The 16,207-nt window shown below is 46.0% G+C and overlaps 1 protein-coding gene across 1 annotated transcript in view; it reads left to right on the top strand.

Annotated features, from left to right (window-relative positions):
- The window catches only part of ncanb (neurocan b), a 269,869-nt gene that overhangs the window by 222,134 nt on the left and 31,528 nt on the right, over positions 1 to 16,207 (top strand). The window contains exons 9-10 of the mRNA XM_072594330.1: positions 3,578 to 3,694; positions 7,157 to 7,270. Coding sequence (XP_072450431.1) covers positions 3,578 to 3,694; positions 7,157 to 7,270 — 231 coding nt within the window. The remainder of the gene's footprint in view (positions 1 to 3,577; positions 3,695 to 7,156; positions 7,271 to 16,207) is intronic.

The following is a 16,207-nucleotide window of genomic DNA, read 5'->3' as shown; positions in this document are numbered from 1 at the left end:
GATAATCATGATCTGTCAGTGATCCACAGGAGGCGATATTAAGGACCCAAACCTTGGCTCCAACTATTCTGGTCTTCCCAAGCCAAATCTCATCTCTCCATCTTCTCCTTCAACCTTTTCTGGCCAGTCACTTGGGAATCATAGGATCCCTACAGTACAGAAGCAGGCCATTCGGCCCATCGAGTCCACCCTGACCCTCTCTGTACCTCAATTATGTCTTAATTGAGGAGCAAGAGATAGCAAGATAGGGAGGGTTAGAGAGTGAATTACTGAGTCGGGAGTTTGAGTGAAAACATGGTCACCATTGGTGGAGCAATTAAAATCAGGGATGTGCAAAATGCCAGAATGAGAGGAGAGCTTGGAGAGTTGTCGTGTCGGAGGAGATTACAGAAGCATGAACAGATGTAGGGGATTTGAAAACAAGGATGAAAATTTTCAAATTGAGATGTTACCTGATCAGAAGCTAATAAACGACAGTGGGCAAGGGAGTGATGGGTAAACGGGACTTGATGTGAGTAAGAATATGGACAGAGAGTTTTTAGATGACATCCAGACATTTCAATCCATCTCAAAGGCAGAATGTGGGGATGCATTGGATAGAGATAACAAAAACAAACAAATGAAGGTTTTGGCAGCAGATGAGCTGAGGGCACTGTTCCCTTTCCATACACAACAATTGCCATGCCGATACTATGCCAAAGTATTCACTTCTGGTCTCTCCAGCTGCTGCCAATCACAGGCCTCAGAGGTCTACACAGCAACGGAGAAGGGAGCCCCAGACAGAGGGAGGGTTGGACAGACGTGAAAGCCAATATGCCAATCTCCCTTCTCACCTATCTGCTCCACCCTCCCCTCTGACTTATCACCTCCACCCCCACCCCCATTTACTTATTGTACTCTTTGCTACCTTCCTCCACCCTCACCTCTGACCTATCACCTCCACCCCCACCCCCATTCACCTACTGTACTCTTTGCTACCTTCCTCCACCCTCACCTCTGACCTATCACCTCCACCCCCACCCCCATTCACCTACTGTACTCTTTGCTACCTTTCTCCACCCTCACCTCTGACCTATCACCTCCACCCCCACCCCCATTCACTTATTGTACTCTGCTACCTTCCTCCACCCTCACCTCTGACCTATCACCTCCACCCCCACCCCCATTCACCTACTGTACTCTTTGCTACCTTCCTCCACCCTCACCTCTGACCTATCACCTCCACCCCCACCCCTATTCACTTATTGTACTCTGCTACCTTCCTCCACCCTCACCTCTGACCTATCACCTCCACCCCCACCCCCATTCACTTATTGTACTCTTTGCTACCTTCCTCCACCCTCACCTCTGACCTATCACCTCCATCCCCACCTCCATTCACCTTTTGTGCTCTTTGCTATCTTCTCCCCACCCCGCCTCCCCCATTTATCTCTCCACCCTGGAGGTTTCCTGCCTTTATTCCTGATTAAGGGCTTTTGCCCAAAACATTGATTTTCCTGCTCCTCAGAAGCTGCCTGACCTGCTGGGCTTTTCCAGCACCACTCTGATCTAAACTCTGGTTTCCAGCATCTTCAGTCCTCACTTTTTCCAAGACGTGAAAGTCAGCAGTCTCAGTGGCAATGTAGACTCGTCAATAAAAGGTTAAATATAAAACCAAGGCTGGTTAAACCTTAGAACGCTGCAGCCACTAGTGAGGGAATGGATTTTTCATTGGGAGCAGGGACAATGATTTTGTCTTCCAAATATTTAACGGGAAATAATTTCTATTCATCCAGTCCTGGGTGTGGATAGGAAGTCTGATATTTAAGATTTGAGTGAGGTAGAGAAGGGTGTCTTCACCTTAGGATATGCTTATAGTTCTATAGTTTTAGGATAAGGAATGGTAGATTAAAAACAGAGATGAGAAGGAATTACTTCTCTCTAATAGTCATGAAGCCGTAGATTTCACTCCTCCAGAGTGTATTGGATAGTAGGACACTAAATCCATTTAAAGAGGAGATAGACAGTTTTAATTAGTAACGGGTTGAAGGGTTATGGAGAAAAGTGGAGTTGAGGCTGAGATGAGATCAGCCAGGATGGTATTAAATGGCAGAGCAGGCCCGAGGGGCTGAATGGCCTCATCTTAGTTCGTATCTTCTCTCACGCTTTTGGATAACGTGAAGAATGGGCAGCAGGTCAAAGTGAAAGAGAAGAGGGGCCAGGAGGTAAATCCTTGGGACACTCCAGAGTGGATAGAGTGAGGAGTTGGAAAGGAAGCCAATGCAGGTGGTTCAAGGAGAATAGTTCAGGACTAAAATCCACGGATGTGAGATGAGGGAACAAGAAGCTGCTTCTTCCTGTTTCACTGTTGATTTTATTTGAAAATACCGACAAGTTAATTACAGTCAGCATTATTTGGTTAGGATACAGATAATAGTCTTTTTTGTTTATAGAAACTTACTTGGTCATCAGTTGGTTCCCTTGTGTTTAAATCAATACTAAATGCATTATGTTTAATGATTTCATTCCTATTAGGATTAATTAACATGTTTGAACTGCATAAATTCAACATCATTTGCAATCAATTGTGAGTGTTCATTTCATGCATTTTTCATGACCAGCACTCCTCTGATCTATCCTCTCTTCGTTCTCCTCAGCTCCAACTACTCTGGTCTTCATTCCCAAGCCAAATCTCATCTCTCCATCTTCTCCTTCAACCTTTTCTGGCCAGACACTTGGGAATCATAGGATCCCTACAGTACGGAAGCAGGCCATTCGGCCCATTGAGTCCACACTGACCCTCCAAAGAGCATTACACCCAGACCCAACCTATCCCAGCAATCTTATATTCTCCATGGCTAACCCACCCAGCCTATACATCCCTGGCAATTTAGCATGGCCAATCCATCTAACCTGCACATCTTTAGACTGTGGGAGGAAACCGGAGCACCCAGAGGAAATCCACGCAGATACAGGGAGAGTATGCCAACTCTACACAGACAGTTGCCCAAGGGTGGAATTGAACTCGGGTCCCTGAAGCTGTGAGGCAGCAGTGCTAACCACTGAGCCACCATGTTGTCTTTGCCTCCCATAATTGTTTCCATCCTCTCACAATCTGGGCTTTTAGCCTCCAATAATATTTTTGATTTCCAGAGGCCCTGAAGGCCAAGGTTGGGTCATGTAATTGAAAGTGTGGTAACTGAGGAGGCATTTGACCCTGGTTAGAGAGGTAGCAAGGCAGAGGGGTTTCTGGGAAACCAGTGGTTGGGGGCGGGGGGGGTGAAAGTCTGGGAAGCGCAGAGGTGAAGGATCAGAGGAGAAATATGAGTCACAGATCAGAACAGACAAGAACAGAAATGGATTCTTGCTTACAGTCTTCATCATACAACAAAGTCATCAATCTTCAGTTCTGAATCAAAGGTGTTCCCAGTGAACCAGCCAACAATATTTGTCAAGTTGGAGGATGGTAAGACTGATGGGTTGACTTTCAGATATCATTGTGAGCCATACTAATCCCACCAGGTTCAACTCTCACCTCTTCTCTGACAGTGCTCTGCTTCTCACTAACTAGTTATCCTTTTGTTTCCCTGACATCCAGAGGGGTCAAACCCTTGCCAGACAAACCCGTGCCTACATGAGGGAACCTGTGTATCCAACAGGACCGTCTACACCTGCAACTGTGTTCCGGGATTTACTGGAGAAAACTGTGAGATAGGTGAGGCACTGAGTGAAACATGGGAATGGACAACTTGCAACGTATCGTTAAACATCAATACTTTCCCTGAAGCTACATGACACTCAGTGGTTTGGAGTCCGATCTCTTGCCTTAAGACATTGCCGTTGCAGAGTTATTTCCAAAATCTTGATTACTTCTGTAATGTATCCCCACACGGATATGAAACAAGGACTCAATATTTAATGACCTTATCCTGAACTTGTCTCTCCTCTCCTCAGAACATTGAATTGGGCTCAGAGTAAAACTTTATGAGAAGGTTTTGTGATGCAGTGGTAGTATCCCTATCTCTGAAAGTCTCGACTCAAGTCCCACCAGCCTCAGAGATGTGTCATAGCAAATCGAAACAGGTTGACTAAAATAACTAAAGCTTCATGAATATGTCCTGCATTATGTAATCCAGATATTTCCAAGAACCTTAAATCTGTGTCATTTGACTGCTGGCCCTTTCTATGGGCAAGGCGAAAGTGGGTACTGCAGATGCTGGAGATTAGAGTCAAGATTAGAGTGGTGCTGGAAAAGCACAGCAGGTCAGGCAGCATCCGAGGAGCAGGAAAATCGACGTTTCGGGCAAAAGCCCTTCATCAGGAATGAGCCCTGCCTGATGGAGGGCTCCTGCCCGAAATGTCGATTTTCCTGCTTCTCGGATGCTTCCTGACCTGCTGTGCTTTTCCAGCACCATTCTAATCTTGACTCTAATCTCCAGCATCCGCAGTCCTCACTCTCGCCTGAGGGAATTTTCAGCCTATATTCCATCATATGTATTTTTTGCAGAATTTCATCACAATTACTCAGATAACTGTGAGTAGCAGCACAATGCATCACTCAAATTACTAGCCTTCCTTTACTCCTTGTCTTCTTTTAATGTCTTTCTGCTACTTCCCTGAGATAATCTCTCTGCATCATCACAGCTTTTTGCCTCTGTGCAACTTGTTGAAAGCTTCATTTTCAGGCTCTTAAACCTATTATCTGCTCCTGGAGCCTGTTCCAATGACTCCTGGCTTATAAAGTGCTCTCTTCATTTATTTTAGATGCTCAGAGAAAGAGAACCCAAAGTTTTATCTCCTTTGCTTGTGTAGGAGAAAGAAAAAGGAAATGGCATTTGCAAAGCTTTTTTTTAAACGACTTCTGGAAGGCTCAGTGTACTTTGCAACTAATGCAGTATCTTTTGATGCATTGTCACTGCTGTAATGTAGGAAATACAGCACTTAAGGTGCACATAGTGAACTATCACAGGCAACAATGTGATAATGAACAGACAATCTATTTGATCAGTGATTGAAATTGAGAGATAATTATTGACTAGGATACAGGTGATAACTGTTATTTGAAATAATGCTTCTGCATCCATTTGACGTGGTCCGTGCTTCAATATCTCATGTGAGACACAGCACCTCTGGCAGTGCAGCACTCCCTTGGTATTGCACTGGATTCCTGTACTCAAATTTCAGGGCTATCACCTGAAGCCACTAACTGACTCCGAGAGGGGCAGAGATATACCCATTGAAGTTTTTGTGAAGATCTGTAGCTGGTTAGATTCGTCGTTGGTCTGTTCGCTGGGCTGGTAGGTTTGTTGGCAGATGGTGCACCCCCTTTCCATGTAACAACCTCAGCGATGTGTTGCCTCCCATGAAGCGCTGCTGTACGGTTCCTCTTTGACTGATGTGGTTCTGTTTGAGCTGTTTCCAGTTGGTGCTTGGGTCTGGATTTCCATTGAAGTGGTTTGTATATTGGCTCCAGGTCAATGTGTTTGTTGATGGAGTCCGACGGTGAGTACCATGCTTCCAGGAATTCCCTTGCTGTTCTTGGCTTGGCCCATCCTAGCATCGTTGTGTTGTCCCAGTTGCACTTGTGGTTCTTGTTGCCCGTGTGTATGGATTCCAGGGAGAGCTGGTCATGTTGTTTAGTTGATCGTTGGTGTTCATGGGTGTGGGTCACTAGCTGTCTGCCTGTTTGTCCTACATAGTGATTAGTGCAGTCACTGCATGGGATTTTTGTAAATTACATTCGTCCTGCATGAAGTGGGAGACTGGTGAGTGGCTGTCTGAATGTTGCTGTCGGTTTGTGTGCTGTCAAGATCCCTAATGGTTGGAGCAGTCTGGTTGTCAGCTCTGAAACGTTTTTAATGTATGGGAGAGTAGCCAGTGTTTTGGAGGGTGTTTTGTCTTCTTGGCGTTGCTTATCCGCCAGGTATCTGCAGATGAAGCTGTGGGGGACGAATGTAATTTACAAAAATCCCATGCAGTGATTGCACTAATCACTATGTAGGACAAACAGGCAGACAGCTAGTGACCCACACCCATGAACACCAACTAGCAACTAAACAACATGACCAGCTGTCCCTGGAATCCATACACAGGGGCAACAAGAACCACAAGTTGGACTGGGACAACACAGCGATGTTAGGATGGGCCAAACCAAGAACAGGAAGGGAATTCCTGGAAGCAGGGTACTCACCCTCGGACTCCAATAACTAATATTTAATTGTACAAAAAGCTAGTGCGGCCGCACTTGGAATATTGTGTACAGTTCTGATCGCCCCATTACAGAAAGGATGTGGAAACACTGGAAAAGGTGCAGAGTAGATTTACCAGGATGTTGCCTGGCCTGGAGGGAAGGTCTTATGAGGAAAGGCTTGGGTCTGTTCTTATTGGAGAGAAGAAGGCTAAGAGGGGATTTGATAGAGACATACAAGATGTTCAGAGAATTATATAGGATAGACAGTAAAAGTCTTTCCTAGGATGATGATGTCAGCTTGTACGAAAGGACATAGCTGCAAATTGAGGGGTGATAGATTTAAGGCAGATGTCAGAGACAGGTTCTTTACTCAGAGAGTAGTAAGGGTGTGGAATGCCCTGCAGCCAATGTAGTTAACTCAGCCACATTAGGGAGATTTAAACAATCCTTGGATAAGTACATGGATGATGATGGGATAGTGTAGGGGGATGGACTTAGATTAGTTCACAGGTCAGTGCAACATTGAAGGCCAAAGGGCCTGTACTACGCTGTAATGTTCGATGTTCTATGTTCGAACACATTGACCTGGAGCGGATATATAAACCGCTTCAATGGAAAACCAGACCCGGCACCAACTGGAAACAGCTCAAACAGAACCACATTAATTGAAAGAGGAGCCGTATAGCCGCGCTTCACCTGAGGTAAAACATCACTGAAGATGTTACCCAGAAAGGGATTGCCAACAAACCTCCCAGCTCAGCAATCAGACCAACAATGAACGTGCCCATTAAAATACTGTTTCAGAGGAAAAGAGGAGTCAGTCTTGATGAAAGATTCTGACCTGAAACGTTGACTCTCCTGCTCCTCTGATGCTGCTGTGCTTTTTTCCAGCTCCACCCTTTATCCACTCTGACGCTCCTGCATCTGCAGTTCTCGCCATCTCCCATTAAGATACTGACAACCTTCTGCGATGGTTTTATTTTCCAGATATTGATGAGTGTCAATCCAGTCCCTGTGAAAATGGCGCAACCTGTGTCGATGGAATCAATTCCTTCACTTGTCTCTGTTTACCGAGCTACGCTGGCAGGTTGTGTGAGGAAGGTAAGGCACTTTTCCAGCCAATCACATACTTCCATGGCAATCGCTCCCTGAAGCTTCATATTGTGGAAAACCTGACCTGTACTGACAGTAAGGAGGTCAGCCAAGTGGACCTCAGAGTCGGAGCATATTACTGCAGATGGTGGAGTCTGTACGAAAGACAGCAATTACTGGAGATCACAGCCGGTCAGACAGCATCCATGGTGAGAGAGCAAGCTAACATTTTAGCTCTGATGAAGAGAGACCTCGATTTGAAATGTTCGCTTGCTTCCTCTCCATGGATGATGCCTGACCTGCTGTGATCTCCAGCATTTGTTTTTCTAATAGAATATGAGTTCCTGGATTGGGGCTGTTAATCTGCTCCAATCAGGGAGTCCTGATTGACAGATATAAACAGGAGTGTCCCCCAGTGGAGGTCTCTACGCGGGAGTCCTCCCCCTTTCTCTCGGGGATCTGGGGTGGAGGGTGCTGCACGCAGCAGTCCCCTGCAACCGCAGACTGCGGTGGTTCACGGACTCCCAGCCCAACTGCTTGTTCTGTGGCGCTGTGGAGTCCGTGGACCATGTATATATTGGGTGGGGGCGTTTGCACTCCCTTTTTGATTTTCTTAAGAACCTTCTCCTCTGTTTCTGGCTGCACTTCAGTCCCACGCTCCTGATCTTCGGGCACCTGGTACAGAGGAGGGAGGGCAGGTCCGAGGACCTCCTCGTGGGTCTGCTCCTGGGCCTGGCCAAACTGGCCATCAACAGGTCCAGGCAGCGGGCCGTTAGGGCCGACTGCCTGCCCCTCTTCCGGGGTTACGTTAGAGCCCGGGTGTCCTTGGAGAAGGAGCACGCGGTGTCCACCGACACCCTGGAGTCGTTCAGGGAGAGGTGGGCGCCGCAGGGAGTGGAGTGCATCATTTCTCCCTCCAACTCTATTTTGATTTGATCCCTACCCTCCCCTTCACTGTTTTGCTCACACAGCATTGCCCTGTGGTTTGAAGGGCAGTGCTTGTCACTGGCCACTCGGGTGTTTCCTATCTTCCTGGTGGTGGAAATTGAATAAAGATTAGTGCACTTTGTGTCTCTCACTGTGTCTCACACCTGCACACACACACACACCATGGGTGCTGGGGAAAAAATAAGCACTACCGCAGTTAGGCAGTAGTGTGGTGGTTAAATTTTAAAAAAAGCAAAAAAAAAATTTTTTAAATTTAAAAAATTAACAGGAGTGTCAGAGGTTCTGTTCACTCTGAGAGCTGGCTCTGTGTTAGAGTCCAGGTCGTGTATTGCATACATGTAAATAAAGGGTAACGTGGTGATAACGTGGTGACGTGGAGTTATTTCATGACCAAATGGTGTTTGGGTCCAATTTCCATTGTATTCTTTAAAATAAAATCCCCATGTTGACTGCCACCTCTAGATTCTTACCCGTGCTCTCCGGACCGACATCTCCTCTATTACTACCTCCAGAAACCTGAGGCCATTCAAAACTCTGCTTCAGTGTCGGAACTTGTGTGGAGTCCCATTTGTCTGTCACCCCATTGAGTTGCTGCTCACCTCTGCCTCACCCTTGTGTTCAATCCCTTATTGGTCTTGGCTGTCTCCCTATTGCTGTAAACAGCCCCCAAAACAAAACCCAGCTGCGATAAAAACAGCAAAATGCTGAAGAAACTCAGCAGGTCTGGCAGCATCTGTGAAGAGAGAAGTAGAGTAAACATTTTGAGTTCTGGTATGACTTGTGCAGAACTCGCCTGTATTTCACTCATATTTTCTTTGCTTGTTTACTTTGCATGTTCAGTGTTATAAATCAAAAACTTAGGAGGATGTCATGTGGACGGGGATCGAAGGTTGCAGCTTTTGGGTGCACTACAGCCTTGGACCATGGAGAAGGAATTAGAAGCCTATTGGTGATACAGTTAAAAATCTCCCAACACCAGGTTACTGTCCAACAGGTTTATTTGGAAGTACATGCTTTCGGAACACTGCCCCTTCGTCAGGTAGCAGTGGGGCAGGATCATAAGATACAGAATTCATAGCACAAGATCATAGTGTCATGCAACTGATGTGATACATTGGACAAACCTAGATTGCTATAAAGTCTTTCATCTTTTAGAATGGGTTGCAGATTTGAATAAACCTGTTGGACGATAACCTGATGTTGTGTGATTTTTAACTTTTTCCACCCCAGTCCAACACCAGCTCCTCCTCATATTGGTGATGTGACATTCCTGGGGCAGAAGGTTGTGATGAAAGTCTTACCCCATTGCAGACACTCCACAGGAGGTACCCAAGTCCAGACCAAGGGGATGGGAAGACACGTCCCAGAATAGTTACAGCACAGAAGGAGGCCATTTGGCCCATTGTGGCTCTCTGAATGAGCAATTCAACTGGCGTCATCCTAATGCCTTCTTCCCATCACCATCCATATTCTCCATTTTGAAAGTCTGGATTGAACCTGCCTCCCCCATACTTACAGGCAGCACCTTCCAGACCCTAACTCCTTTCCATTTGACAAAGCATTTTGCTTGGGTCACTTCTACTACTTTTGCCAAGGACTTTAAATCTCATTCTGGGGCTTATTATGAGGGTGAGCTGTTTCTCCCTAATGCCCTACTCTGTCTGGACTTCTTATGATTTAAAATCCCTCCTTCAAATAGAACATAGAACATAGAACATAGAACAATACAGCACAGAACAGGCCCTTCGGCCCACGATGTTGTGCCGAACTTCTAACCTAGATTAAGCACCCATCCATGTACCTATCCAAATGCCGCTTAAAGGTCGCCAATGATTCTGACTCTACCACTCCCACGGGCAGCGCATTCCATGCCCCCACCACTCTCTGGGTAAAGAACCCACCCCTGACATCTCCCCTATACCTTCCACCCTTCACCTTAAATTTATGTCCCCTTGTAACACTCTGATGTACCCGGGGAAAAAGTTTCTGACTGTCTACTCTATCTATTCCTCTGATCATCTTATAAACCTCTATCAAGTCACCCCTCATCCTTCGCCGTTCCAACGAGAAAAGGCCGAGAACTCTCAACCTATCCTCGTACGACCTACTCTCCATTCCAGGCAACATCCTGGTAAATCTTCTCTGCACCCTCTCCAAAGCTTCCACATCTTTCCTAAATCTCCTCTCAAACTCCCGTTCTCCAAGTCAGTCTCAAAGTCTCAGACCTGGTTAGCTCCCAGATCCACCAGACCCTCACAGTGAGGAAGGTCTTGGATTCCCTGGGCTCACGCAGAATAGAAGTTGAAAACCAGGTGACAACAAACCTCACAATCTCACTGATCCTTTTATATCTTCAACATATCTCTTTAGGTTGATCTGGTCATTCTCTGGGCCTCAGTTAGTGATAGACTTGGTGAGTTTATGTTAGGAAACAGGTTTTTCTGACATCACCTGACCTGAACTTGCTGCTTTCTTGGTTAAATTTCCCAACACAACATTGGAATAAAAGAACGACAATCCCTTGTTTGCATAGCACTTTTTGTCACCTCAGGATGTCCTCTCAGGACTTTAGAATGTTGTTTGCATCAGAAATTGCTGAAAATTACACTGTGTAAGGCACTATTCCTGACTCCTCAGATACCAAAGCAGTCCATGTCTGAACATGGCCACATTCAGACTTGGGCTGATAGCTGGCAAAGTCTAGATTAGAGTGGTGCTGGAAAAGCACCACTCCTGATGAAGGGCTTTTGCCCAAAACGTCGATTTTCCTGCTCCTCAGATGTTGTCTGACCTGCTGTGCTTTTCCAGCACCACTCTGATCTAGACTCTGATTTCCAGCATCTGCAGTCCTCACTTTTCCCTGCCTGATACCTGGCAAATAACATTCTCTCCACACAAGTGACCATTTCCAACAAGAGAGAATCTAATCATTGCCCTCTGAGATTCAATGGTATTGCCATCCGTAAATTTCCCACTGTCAACATCCTGGGGACTATCATTGACTAGAAACTGGACCAGCTATGTATGTACTGTGGCCACAAGAACTGGTCAAAGGCTGGGAGTTCTGTGAAGGTTAACTTACCTCCTGACTCCCTAAAGCCTGTACACCATTTACAAGGGACAGGACAGGAGTGTGATGGAATACTCCCCACTTGTATGGATGAGTGCAGTTCAAATCACAGTCAAGAAGCTTGACACCATCCAGGACTGGGACTGTGATTGGCACCACGTCTAACAGCTTCAATGTTTGTTCCATCTATTACAGGGGAGAGCAGGGTTTACTATCGAGTCCACAAGAAGATCAGCCGCGATCCTATTGAATGGCTGATTTTGATAGCCTACTCCTGCTTCTAGTTCCTCTGTTCTTAACTACAAGTTGCGCTCGAATAACTTGCCAATGTCCCTTCAATGCAATTCTATAATCTATCTAGAAAGGCAAGGGCATCAGGATTAATATTCTAATTGCATCAAGCTCCACCCACTCCAATTCTGTCTCACAGTCTTTGAATGAAAGCACTTGATGTTTGCACAAGTATATAAAGGGAGAAGATGTATTCTGTGCAGCTGCCTCAGTAATTATCTCTCGTAAATTAATGTAAATTTTTCCTACTGCCATCACAATAAGCGATCTTGTTACATAAAACAAGTGCCTCTTCTGTTTAGACTCACCAGTGGCTATTGCTGTGCCACATAATTAGACAGGCTCTAGACTTGGCATAGAGAAATGAGGGAGGGCTCTTGTGGTGTGGTGGGTAGTGTCCCTACCTCTGCACCAGGAGGTATGAGTTCAAGTCTCACTTGCTCCACAGGCGTGTGTAAAATGTCTGAACGGGTTGAACTTGTGAGTGAGGGATTGGCGACAGGAGATGACACAAACCAGAATACCACAGGCTGACAATGTAGTGCCAAAGAATGTGGCATATAGCTACCAGTATCATAGAGTCATAGAGATGTACAGCATGGAAACAGACCCTTCAGTCCAACTCGTCCATGCTTGTCAGATATCCTAATCTAGTCCCATTTGCCAGCTTTTGATCCATTTCCCTCTCAAACCTTCCTATTCATATTCTCATCCAAATGCCTTTTAAATGTTGTAATTGTACCAGCCTCCACCACATCCTCTGGCAGCACATTCCATACACGTACCACCCTCTGTGTTAAACCGTTGCCCCTTAGGTCCCTTTCAAATCTTTCCCTTTTAACCTTAAACCTGTGCCCTCTCGTTCTGGACTCCCCAACCCCAGGGAAAAGACTTAGCCTATTTATCCTATCCATGCCCCTCATAATTTTGTGAACCTCTATAAGGTCACCCCTCAGCCTCCGACGCTCCAGGGAAAACAGCTCCAGCTTCTCCCTGTAGCTCAAACCCTCCAACCCTGGCAACATCCTTGTAAATCTTTTCTGAACTCTTTCAAGTTCCACAACATTCTTTCCTATGACAGGGAGGCGGAGGGGGGTGGGGTGGAGTAGAGAGTGTTGGTTATAATTTTCAATCAACCTGTTCAGAGACGTTATGACATACCTCTGGTGCAGGTGAACCTGAAACTGGATCTACTGGCTCAAAGGAAAGGACACTACCACCATGCTACGAGATATGAAGGATACCAGAGCTGCTGCAGCTGTAGAGAATAGGCTGATCCAGTGATGCTGACAGTGCAGCACTCCATCAGCACTGTCCTGGCTGTGTCAGCTTAGATTGTAAACTCTGGCCTCTGGAGTGGTCCTCGAACCCCTGGCTCAGAGAGGAGTGAGCCAAGGCTGTACCATTCTGCTTTGTTGGCTTCTGTTGGAGTCAGTAAGGAAGGGTTAATGTGAAGAGTAATCCTGGCGGGGACTGCCACACACTACAGCTGCAGCAGCTAATGGAGCGTGAGGCATCAATTACAGAACTGGGTTTTAAGGATAGTGGAAGCAGCAGTTAGAAATGAGATAGTCTGTCATCTCATTGAGAAAGTGCTAGAGCATGACCACACAACTGCTTAGGCTGGGGGAAACTGATTACTGATTGCAGAGATACTGTCCCTGGTAGCCTGCGGGTAGGAGAGGATGGGGACAGAAATGTCAGTGTCGGGAGAGAGAGAGAGAGAGAGACAAACAGAAGCATAGGAACAAGAGGACACCATTCAGCCCTTTGAGCCTTGAAATAACTCCCATCACCACGTCACCCTTTATTTACACGTGGAGAGCCCTTGACATTGATCCAACTTCCTCAGAGGCAGCTCTGAGAGTGAACAGAACCTCTGACACTCCTGTTTATATCTGTTAGCCAGGACTGCCTGATTGGACCAGGTTAACAGCCTCAACCAGGGAACTCATATTCTATGAGGTCCACTTGGCTGACCTTGTTACAATCGCTACATCAGTATCCACCAATACTCTGAAAACCTTTAGAGAGATGACAGCTCTCAGCCTCCCCAATACCATTTTGATTTCCTCCCTTCCTATCACACCTCACCTTTTTTTGTGATTTCTTTTTGTTATGGTGACACTGCCCCTAGTGGGCAGTGCTGTTAATTGTTGATCGTTTCGTTGATTAATTGCTTGTAACTTGTTACTAGTGTAATTAGTCAAATGGTTGGGTCTTCAAAAAAAAAGAGCTGAATTCTTCATGTAGTGTCCATCATGATGTGTGTTTCTTTGAAGTGTGGACACTGTTGTAATGTAGGGAATGTGACAGGAAACAGGGAACTCAGATTCTATGACCCCCACCTGGCTGACCTTGTTACAGTGACAACAAACCTGCATTGCTATTTGAAGGGATCACGGCTAATCTCTGTCCTGACCTCAGTTCTGTGTCTCTTCACCTCCTGTCCTGCCAACGTAAGGACTGAGACATCATGTAGGCAGAAGGAAGAAATGGCGTGAGGTAGACACAGAGAGAGGCCGAGGGATGGAAACTTTTGCAGTGAAGGACAGGGGAAAACGAGATGTAGGAGGGAAAGAAAATAACTGACAAATGGATGAATGAGACAGAGAGAGTGAGGAAAGGAAAATAAAACAAGTGAAAGATCAGGAATAAACAGCTGAAGGAAATGTTGAGTCAGTGAGGACACAGCTGAAGATTGTCAGTGTATGGCAGTTAGACTAACAGATTAATGGTAAAAACAATGACTGCAGATGCTGGAAACCAGAGTCTAGATTAGAGTGGTGCTGGAAAAGCACAGCAGTTCAGGCAGCATCTGAGGAGCAGTAAAATCGACGTTTCGGGCAAAAGCCCTTCATCAGGAATACAGGCAGAGAGCCTGAAGGGTGGAGAGATAAGTGAGAGGAGGGTGGGGGTGGGGAGAAAGTAGCATAGAGTATAATAGGTGAGTGGGGGAGGGGATGAAGTTGATAGGTGGAAAAGAAGATAGGCAGGTAGGACGAGTCATGGGGACAGTGCTGAGCTGGAAGTTTGGAACTGGGGTGAGGTGGGGGAAGGGGAAATGAGGAAACTGTTGAAGTCCACATTGATGCCCTGGGGTTGAAGTGTTCCGAGGGGGAAGATGAGGCGTTCTTCCTCCAGGCGTCGGGTGGTGAGGGAGCGGCGGTGAAGGAGGCCCAGGACCACAGATTAATGGTTTGAGAGATTCTAGATCTTCCTCTGACACAACTCCTTTAGTGAATTAGTTTCATCAGGATAGCTCACAGGTCATTGGGATCAGTGCAGTCCTCACTAATGAACAGTCTGCCCCTTTCCAGCTCTATGTTTTTTTAAAAAAGAAATTCCTTTTTATCCAAATCAACATGTTCAGAGATGTTATTTCTCATCTCTGGGGCAGATGGGACTTGAACCAGGGCCTCCCAGGCTGGGAGTAGGAGCACTGTGCCACAAAAAGGTCCATCCCTTTCTGGCTCTACTTCTGACCTATAAATAATATCCAGCTGTTCTCGCGCTGCTTGGGAATATGGGACTGAAAATGGCTACAGGCTGTGTGGAGTGGCAGGAATTAGAATTACTCTGAAGCTTACATCTTGTAAACTTGACCATGAAGATGTCGCATTTGCATTAAACCCCAAATGGTTCACTCTGCTTCCAAGAAGGAAAGCTGCTGTCCTTACTTAGCATGGGCCTAGATGTGACTCCTGTCCCACACCATGCTGGCTGACTCTCAACAGAAAGTGCACTCCCCAGCATGTCACCCCGCTCTATCTAACCAGCTCCAGTAGTTCAAGAGTTAGAGCCGCTGGCATCTTCTTGGCACAGGGAATGGGTAGTAAGTGAGGATCTTCCCAGCGATACCCACTTGCTGAAGAATGGGAGTGAAGAGGAGAGAGTGAGAAAAAACACAAACCTTGAAAAGTCAGTCCATGGACTGAGCGTTTATCATTCGGAATGGATTTCCTTGGGGAATTGATAGGCCAATCAGATTGCTATGGAAAGGGAGCCTGGTCGGAACATGTACAGTTCGTTCTGCTATAGCATGACAGTTATGTTCCTTGTGCTGTAGAAGATCCCGCTATGGATCTTCCCGCTATGGAAGACCCGCTATACCCGTTCAGTAGAAAGTTCGCGTTATGCGCACAACGTCCACAATTCACCAATACGTAATAGCCAATTTGCGCTGACGAAACGCGCGTTCTAGCAGAATGACCTGTAACTCAAAAAGTATGACCCCAGAGAGTTCTGTAGATTATCTAAGCTGGCACTGTAAACCTCTGAGCCAGTACATCATAGGGGTGAAAATGTTAATAGCTTTCTCCTAGGAAACTGCAAGCAGTCAGCTCATCTTATAGCCTATTACAGAACCTATTAACAAACACTTATCATTACTCTAAAGGTCAGCCGGTTTATAGAAGAGATACACAAACAGAATGTGCAACACACTCTCCCACCGTCCTTCAGTAAATATTCACAGTGTGTTGGTTAGAAATGAGGTATCAGTCTTTCTTCCCCAATCAAACAGAAGCTGATTTAGCTTATTCTTGTTTTATGTACTGTGTTCTGCAAACAACTCAACTGATCAATACACGAGGGACAGTGACTGAATGAAGAATGGCTTCTCCTTGCATGACAAT

The sequence above is a fragment of the Chiloscyllium punctatum genome, chromosome 24, assembly GCF_047496795.1.
Source record: "Chiloscyllium punctatum isolate Juve2018m chromosome 24, sChiPun1.3, whole genome shotgun sequence".
Lineage (NCBI taxonomy): Eukaryota > Metazoa > Chordata > Chondrichthyes > Orectolobiformes > Hemiscylliidae > Chiloscyllium > Chiloscyllium punctatum.
The sequence above is the reverse complement of the archived record's forward strand: the minus strand, read 5'-3'. Positions and strand labels throughout refer to the sequence as shown.